The sequence below is a fragment of the Neltuma alba genome, unplaced genomic scaffold (assembly GCF_004799145.2).
Source record: "Neltuma alba isolate B1F8T4 unplaced genomic scaffold, ASM479914v2 tig00011902_pilon, whole genome shotgun sequence".
Classification (NCBI taxonomy): Eukaryota; Viridiplantae; Streptophyta; class Magnoliopsida; order Fabales; family Fabaceae; genus Neltuma; species Neltuma alba.
In genome coordinates this window covers 234,958-243,950 of record NW_021636500.1, presented here as the reverse complement: position 1 = coordinate 243,950, position 8,993 = coordinate 234,958, and the positions used below count along the sequence as shown (strand labels likewise).

General features: G+C 29.8%; 1 protein-coding gene and 1 pseudogene across 1 annotated transcript; one reads left to right on the top strand and one right to left on the bottom strand.

The window, feature by feature from the left end:
* Nucleotides 1–4,198, top strand: LOC114719312 (annexin-like protein RJ4; annotated as a pseudogene).
* A 663-nt stretch (nt 4,199–4,861) lies between these two features.
* LOC114719313 (annexin D4-like) lies at nt 4,862–8,532 on the bottom strand. The gene is made up of 6 exons (XM_028904804.1): nt 8,476–8,532; nt 7,747–7,919; nt 7,118–7,336; nt 6,015–6,245; nt 5,749–5,817; nt 4,862–5,219 (listed from the first exon to the last, which is right to left on the bottom strand). Exons 1-6 carry the CDS (start codon nt 8,522–8,524, stop codon nt 5,013–5,015), a joined length of 948 nt encoding a protein of 315 aa, XP_028760637.1. The 5' UTR covers nt 8,525–8,532; the 3' UTR covers nt 4,862–5,012.
* Between the last annotated feature and the right edge of the window lie 461 nt (nt 8,533–8,993).

Sequence of the window (8,993 nt, the reverse complement as noted above, 5' to 3'; positions counted from 1 at the left end):
ATGGCTACTCTTATTGCCCCTACCGACCATTCTCCCCAAGAAGATGCTGAAGCTCTTCGAAAAGCTGTCAAAGGTACCAAAATCACTCCTTCAACATCAATTTTATTTGTCTTTTGTTTCTGAATCTCCTTCTTCTTCAAAGTTTAATGTTCATGATCCATCAAACATGTCATATCCTTCATGGTTCATGTAGGGATATGTATATGTTTTTCCCCCCTTGTAGCTATCATCCATCACCGTGTATTAATATAACGATCCAGATTTGATCCTAAATAGGGGGTATATAGCTTTCCCAACTTTTTACAATCCACCCACATACTATTGATATATAAATCATATGTATTTTTCATATTAAAACCCAACTTGAATCAACCAGTTAAACTAGTGACTGGTAAATCAGTTTTCTAGTTGGTCCAATCAAGAGTTTTGGACAGATTAATTGGGCTATATTTTATGCTTTTCCCCTCTTACAATTGTTCGTTAAGTTTGTATTTTGATAACTCTATTTTGTTGAATTATGCGTAATTTATATGTGAATAAATCAGCCAAGAGTTTTGGAGAGATAAACTGAATCGGATTTTATGATTTTTTTTTTTCCCTCCTCTTGACCAGTCTAAAATGATGTTGTTTTGAGTTTAAAAAAAAAACGGCAACTTGTCACATTGAATGGCTCCTTCCAATTTAAATCTTACCTTTTTTCAGAGTTACATATATATAATCATTTTTTGCACATTTTAATTAAAGTTATATATTATTTTAATCGTTCCTTGAATGTTTAATAACCTGTTCATCAGTTTTTTCAACACCCTTGAGCTTTTGTCATATATTTAAATGGTGTAGGATGAGGGACTAATGAGAAGGGGATTATAGCAATATTGGCTCACAGAAATGCTTATCAGAGACAACAAATCAGAGAAGCATATCAGCAACTTTACCAAGAAGATCTCCTCAAACGCCTCGAATCGGAGCTCTCAGGCCACTTCGAGGTCTTCTCTCTATTCGGCTTGTTTGGATTTTTTAAGTTTTCATAATTTCCTCTGAGATATGCAAATCAACAAACACTTGTTGATTTGATCGATTTGGTTGGAATGGAATGATCAGAAAGCTGTGTATCGGTGGATATTGGAACCAGCAGATAGAGAAGCAGTTCTGTGCAACGTGGCGTTGAAGAAACATAAGAATGTGGATTACAATGTGATTGTGGAAATCGCTTCTGTCCATTCGCCTGAAGAACTGTTGGTGGTGAGGAGAGCCTATCACAGTCGCTACAAGGCTTCCTTGGAGGAAGACGTTGCTGCTTATACCCACGGCCATCTCCGGCAGGCAAGCATATTTCTTCTTACAGCTTTTTGAACATTGATTATTAATCATCATGATCTCACCATACTAAGCCATTACTTTTTTACAACAGTAAAAATTAATCTCTCGAAATGACATTAAAGATTATAATTAATTCTATGATCAGGAGAATATCATACCGTACGTATCATGCTATTACCCACGGTAGTTAATACAAGAGATCGATAACTATTTTTTAGATATTAAAAAATTAAATAAGTTGGTCATTTGTTACAAATATGTCTGTTGGTCTTTTTAAATTATCCTCTTTAATTATATGCATTGGATTATTAGAATTATTCATTAGTAGGAACCCCTTACAATAAATAGCGATGTTTTGAGAAAATATGAAAACTAAAGTAAATTGAGGTCTTATATTTAGGACCAAATCTAACCCCCTAGTTAGCTCTTATAGAAATGACTAGGGGTGGTATTGAAAACTGACCTGGGTTAGCGGCTTTTCATACTAGTGAACTAGTTCTCCGACTAATTATTTGATCAAAAGTTCTGAGCAGGTCAAGCTGATTGGATTTTATACTCTTTTTTTTTTTTTTATGGGAGAATTGCAATGAACTCTTGAGTAAGGAATATATCGATTAAAAGCTCCAATGACAACAAAACAACCTGTAATGACAAGTTTTATAGTAGTAAATGACAACTGCTTGTTTGTCATTGAGACTTACTAGTAATTATTTTATTTTCTTAGAACCTCCTTATAATTTTTCCTTCTTTTATCTCATTGCCGAGTCTAAGAAGACGTTATTTTGAATTAAAAAAAAAAAAATTAGTTCCGCATATTTGTGCTGTGTTAACTTTATTTTGTTGAATTGTATGTGATCTATTTATGGAATGTTTCATTTATTACTTGTGGATTGATGTCTTTTTTTTAATTTAAACATTACTCTTTTAAAAATTATGTATAAATATTTTTGCATATATTAAATATAATATATTATTTTAATTATAGTTGGGTTAATCTTGGTTTAACCATGGTTACACTACTGATCCTCGACCACTATTTTAATTGGATTAATGATGGATATGTTTTTTCAAACATTCGCATGCACGGACAAGCATTAAGTTTCCATTTTTTATATAAAGGAAAAGGAGAAAAGGACAAGTATTATTCTCCCCTACTTTTACCTACCCTTTTTATTGTTTGCTCACATATGCCAAGAAATGCAAATAATGTTTTAATTCCTCCTACCTTCCCTAATGTGCCTCTATCAGATGTACTTTATTTTACTTGATTAAGAGTTAATAATTGTTCTTAATAAAAAGTAAAAATAGAATTGGAAAAAAAGAAGAGATTAGCAATTAACTTTGCAAGTGCTACTCCCAAAATCAGCTTAAAATGCGTTGGTCTGACCCAATTTCACTAAATACCATATAATTGTATAAGAAAGCATTTTTAATTGTAGTATAACACTACTAAAACATAATTAATATAAAAATGAAAAACCAGCACAAGAAACTTTATGAGTAATATTAAAATCCAAATAAGTAGTGTGAGTGTGTTTGGTGCAGCTCTTGGTGGGGTTGGTGAGTTCGTTTAGGTATGGAGGAGATGAGATAAATGCAAAAATGGCACAAAGTGAAGCTGAAATTCTTCATGACGCCATCAAAAACAACAAAGCCAACTATGAAGAAGCCATAAGGATCCTTACCACAAGAAGCAAAACTCAACTCGTTGCCACTTTTAATCGCTACAGAGACCTCCATGGCACTTCCATCACTAAGGTGCGTATCATAAATACTACTTCCTCCGATCCTTATCACAACCAATCTCTATATGTTCTATAATATAACATGTTTTGTTAAAAGTATTAATTTTTTTAATCTAATTAACTAAACTCTCTTCTAACTGATGATGTTTATTGAGAATAATTTTGATGTTTTATAAGAAATAATTGATTTTATTAGACGATATATGTAAAACTGTTATTAGATGATTATAATAAGGACCTGAAGGAGTATTATTTACAAGTCATGTAGTTTATTCTCCAAATGATACAATTACAAAGGGAAATATGCATAGTTAGATGTTAAAACTTATCTATTATCAATGACCAAACAATAAAACCAATTATAATAATTTATGTAATTCATTAATTGCTTATTTATTTTTAATATTAGAGTGTTTATATGTGATTTTTTTTATTTATTTATTGTTTCCATTCTATATATATATATATATATATATATATCGCTGTAGAAACTGTTGGATGAAGCATCAGATGACTTCCGTAAGGCATTGCACACAGCAATTCGTTGCATCAACGATCCTCACAAGTACTATGAAAAGGTCAGATATGTTTCTCACTTTTTTTTTCTTTGTGATTGGTTTGAGATTGAAAAGTAAGAAAATCCAATAAATATAACAAAGTCAGCAAATAAATAATTTTGAAAAGTAAATAAAAACATAACAGATGAATAAAACTACATTAAGAATGAATTTTCTGCGAAAAATTAAAAACATGAATCATATATGATGTAGGCTCTGAGGAATGGAATCAAAAGGATTGGAAGTGATCATGAAGATGCAGTAACTCGTGTGGTGGTGACAAGAACTGAGAGAGACCTAAAGGACATCAAAGAGCTTTATTACAAGAGGAACAGTGTTCATCTTGAGCATGCTATCGCCAAAGAATACTCTGGCGACTACAAGAAGTTCCTCCTTGCCCTCTTAGGCAGTGATTAGAGAGTCGGGTGGGGGTAGATGGTTGAACTGTCCTTCCAATTTGCTAACGGCTCAATTTGGATGAGAGAACTTTTTTTTTTAATGGTTGAATCTTGTGGTGTTATTTTATTAAAAACTTCGTATATTATGGTATTGTTATGTTAACAATTTGACTTATATATTATGGATATTTATATATTTCTTTTACATGTCATTATATATGCATATAATTATTTTTATTAAGTTTTATTTAATTATTACGTCATCAATTCAACCGTATCATGAAATTATGCACTACTGACTTTTCTAATTGGACACTTGGTTTGGCTTTTAAAACATTGCTTTTAGGTCAACACAACTAATTGAATCATTTAACTTAGGCAAAAGTATATTTTTGTCCTCTAATCATCTTTTAATTTTTTAAAGTGTTTTTTCATGCCCATAACCTTAGTGCCATTTGTCTCAAATGGTATTTTTTGTGCTAGTCAATGTTATTTGAGAAAAGAAAAAAGTAAACATAATATGTCCACATTTACAGTTATACATTCTTAAACTATATTTATGTGTGTATATAACCCCTCATATTTTAATTAGTATGTAAATAATCTCTTTAAACTTTAAAGTGTGTGAGAATAAATAAATAATTTTGGCCCAAAAAAGAATATATAAATAATATATAAAAGTAGTCATACAAGAATTATCTACATAAATGCAAGAATTGATGAGGAGGTTTACCGTATAGTTTTAAATGTTATGAAAATTATATGTATATGATTTAAAGTTTAGGGATTATGTATAATAATAATAAAAATAACAACAAAAAATAGAGATACCAAATCCCATAGCACTTTTTATGACAAAGAACATAACTAAATATAAATTTGTGGAGAGAGAACAGCCCATGGTATACAAACCAAACCCTACCATATGGTTTCATATTTCAAACAAAGACCAAGGTTTTTTTTTCTTATTTTCTTGAAAATAATAATTCTAATTATTCTCCTCTAGAAATCAAAGCTAGCAAGAAATCTTTGTAATTTCCCTTGGCCACATCAGCAATTTTCTGGGATAAAGAAACCCCATACAATTTTTGGTACTCTTCAGTGATATTACGTATATCCATGTCTGCTCGAGTAACAATCACACGAGTCAATGCCTTCTTTATATTCTTATCTTCACTGCTCAGTGCTGCATCCAAAACCTGAGAGGGGAAAAATATAAAGCTCAATAAAATTATCACAATTTTTTCTATAAAAGCAATTAACAAATTCATGTGATAATATATATAAAAAGGTTGATCAATTACATAGTTTTCACAAATTTTGGATTATGCGCAAATATAAACCAGTTATTAATTTTATGTAAATAATACAAAACTTTCTTAAATTTTTAATTACTTTCTTAGATTTTAAATGTAAGAGTTAGTTGAAGAGTTTGTTTTGACCCTAAATATATGGCTCCAAGCTTTCATTATTTCTCACATTTATCATTTTTTGCATCCCTTATAAATAACTAAAATACAAGTATTTTAACAAAATCAACATGTGTTTTTACAAATAACTAATTTAATAAATTTTCTTAGTAAATGTAAATTAGTTATTTAAATCATGCGTCTAAGACCAAAAAGGGATGTCTAAATAATATACTTGACATTTTATCTATTTAAAAAGAAAAAAGAAAAAAACACATTTGTCATATATTCAAATTTCAACTTGTGAGTTCTATCTTACCTTAGAGAAGTAGGTATGAGGAGCACAAAGGCATTGCACAGTCTCTTTCAACCTTAAGTCCTCAAGATCCTTTTCAATGGCAGCAGGGAGGTAAATTAATATACATTAATCAGTAATGAAAATCTTGAAAGGCTCAGAATTAAGAATTTAAAACTAAAAAAAATATGACATAGTATTTATATATATATATATATAATATAAAAAATATTCAAATTTCATACAAAACACTGGACTTATTTTAATTAGTTAGAGCAAGATATATATACCTCATCAAGGTAATTGCCAGATATCTCATGATAATATTTGTAGATGGCTTGAATATGAAGTTTGCTTCTTGTTGCTAGAATCCTTATGATTTCATCATCCTCAATAATATTGGGCTTGTTTGGCCCATTATGCTTAAGGATGTTTATAAGAACTTGGGCCTCTGATTTGGCAGTCTCATCTTTCACCTTTGGGCCTTCATATCTATATGCACTCGCTAGAGCTACTAACAGCTATTTTCAAAGGAACAAAAAAAAAAGATTATTAGCAAAATAGGTATACTTAAAAAAAAAAAAAGTAATTATTGTGGCACACATGTACTAACTTCTGGAAAGGGAAAAAAAAGGAGGAGGACATGTACTAACAAACTAAATTTGAAGTGAGATTTGAACCCATAACTCTAACTTCCCACTTGAAAGGGAGCTTAGATGACATAATATATATAATATTAAAAATTTCAAATTTCAAATTTCATACAAAAACACTGAACAAATCTACTCTAACATATATTCTCTCATTCATGAATGCAGGAGATAATTAAGGTATACGTTTTGATATTAAATGTACCACATTAACTTCTCATATTTATATTTTTTTCTTAAAATATTCCAATCAATTGCAATTTTTAAAAGGAGATTTATATCAATTGAGATCATGATTACAAGTGTATTTTAAAAAAGAAAAATACTTAGTTTAAGTTTCTTATATTAATTATGTCATGTTCTCCAATCAAATATGACCATATGTTTTTTTTTTATGTGGGTTTATAATTAAATGCTGTAAAATACTAATATTTTAAAAACCATACATATAATCAATTGTGTAAATAACTTAATATAATAGATATAAGAAATTTGATATAAATATTATTCAAAAAAAAGAAAATCAACACACCTTTATCACAGATAATTGACTTACCTAATTTTATCATAAATATACAAATTAATTATCTAATTTTTATTTTTAGAATTGTATGAAATATAACTGAAGTCATTAATTTATGTTACCAGCTCTATATACAGACTTACGAGTGAAAGCAAATGGCCAACAGAATATACATATATAAATGAATCATCATCCAATTGTAATGAATCTAGCGGCTGACCTTGCGTTCCTTGGTGTGGATGTGAGTAGCGATGTCTTCCTCGAAGGAGTGCTCAAAGAGGGCATGGTAAGCCTTTCTGGCTCCCAAGAGTTGATCAGAGGATCTGGTGCATGCGATCTCAATCAGGACTCCGTACGCCCGGGGGCCCTTCTTCAACGCCTCCTTCGCTAGCCGCGCGTCTCTTTCCCACGGATGCATCGCGCGTAGCACCACCGCATTCTTCCCCAGCATTTTCCAGCCCACAGCTATCGTCAGTTACTAATTTCTTTTTTTCTTTTTTTTTAATACAAATCAGTTCCTAATTTCTAATTCATACTTTTCTTTACATTTTCAATCATTTAAATAAAAGGAGTACTTTATATTCCAAATATTTTAGTGAAAAATAAACTAAAGGTTTTAATAAAATTAAAAACATATATACTATTTATTATTTAAATTTAGTATTAAATCATGTGGACGTTAAAGTTTATTGCAATAAAAAATATCTGAGTTTTTTAATTTAAAATTATGTGAATTTGAATTTTTTTAAAAAAATACAGGATTTGAATAAAATTTTGATGGGACAATTATGTCGTTTTTATTGGAAAAATAAATAATATAATTTTTTTAAAAAAAGAATAAAATAGTACCTTGAAACGCATAAATTCATGCTTGAGAAGACGAACACAATGATCATCCCACTTGTGAAAGTTACGTTCATCCTTTATGAAGAAGTTGGGATTGGCCTCTCTGAAAACTTCTCTTTCGTTTGCATCCCATTTTCCCAATGTTGATATCAGCGATTTCTCATCAATTCCAATTCCTTCATCATCAACCCAAAAATGAAAATTAAAAAAAAATGTTCAACATCAGATAAATAAAAATTAATATCAGTTTTGTCTTTAAATTTGACTTCATTTTAGTTTTGACCCCTAAAATTTAAAACTAGTAGTTTTTTTTTTGTTAAATCTTGTTTTGAGTACCAAAAATACTGTTTCAGGAACAAAATTATTTAAGCGAACAAAAATGAAGTTAAATTTTAGAAATCAAACGTTTCAATTTTCAGAGATTAAAATTAAAATAATATTAAAATGCAAGAATTGAAGATAACATTAACTCAATAAATAAGAATTAAATGGACTTTCTTCTGAGAAAAAAATTAAAATAATTGGCCCAAAAATAAGGGAAAACTAGGCCAGAAGAAAGGAATTAAAGTAATTTTTTATTTTTAAAAATTAATTATTGGAAGCTCCCCCCAAAAAACAATTGTTGTGTGTGACTATGTGGTGCGGATATAAGTTTTTTTGAAAGAAAAAAAATGAAAAGAAAAGGAGAGGAAAACATATGAATAAAGGAAGGAGAAAGAAATTAAGAGGAACCTGAGAGGGCATTTGTAAGAGCTTCGACCTCTTGATTGATGAGTGCCATTTATTTCTGTACGCTTCTCCCAAATGACGCCAACAATGGATTGCTTCCATTTATAAGAATCTCTGAGCCCATTTTCGTCATTTCACTTTTGTCATATAACCAAACTTGTCCTATGGGAGGATTGGGCAAAAGCAGCGATGCCATTAAATAAACATTTGAACGGATCATGATGATCCCGGCGGGGCAATAACTTAACAAGTCATTGACAAAATTGCCCTTAGTGATAAGAAAAGATAAAATGTAAACCCAAGTTGTCCCCCAAATTATGAAAATGTAAAATCTTTTCAGGAAGATATGACATTTTTATTTAGAAATCTTTTTAAAAGAAATTATATTTTAAAAAATAACTCATATTTAGAAAGGTGAATATGCTTAATTTTTAAATTCAAAATATTGAATAATTTATCTAAATATAACAAAAATGTGGCAATGCATATTTTTTTATCAGATTCAATAGTATTGTATTGGA

Excerpts from the sequence above, each read along its gene's own strand:
- LOC114719313 (XM_028904804.1), bottom strand. The coding sequence starts at position 8,524 with ATGGCACTCATCAATCAAGAGGTCGAAGCTCTTACAAATGCCCTCTCA. Across the intron at positions 7,920-8,475 it reads TCTTACAAATGCCCTCTCAG|GAATTGGAATTGATGAGAAA; the intron begins GTTCCTCTTAAT and ends TTGATGATGAAG. Across the intron at positions 7,337-7,746 it reads ATGAATTTATGCGTTTCAAG|AATGCGGTGGTGCTACGCGC; the intron begins GTACTATTTTAT and ends ATGCTGGGGAAG.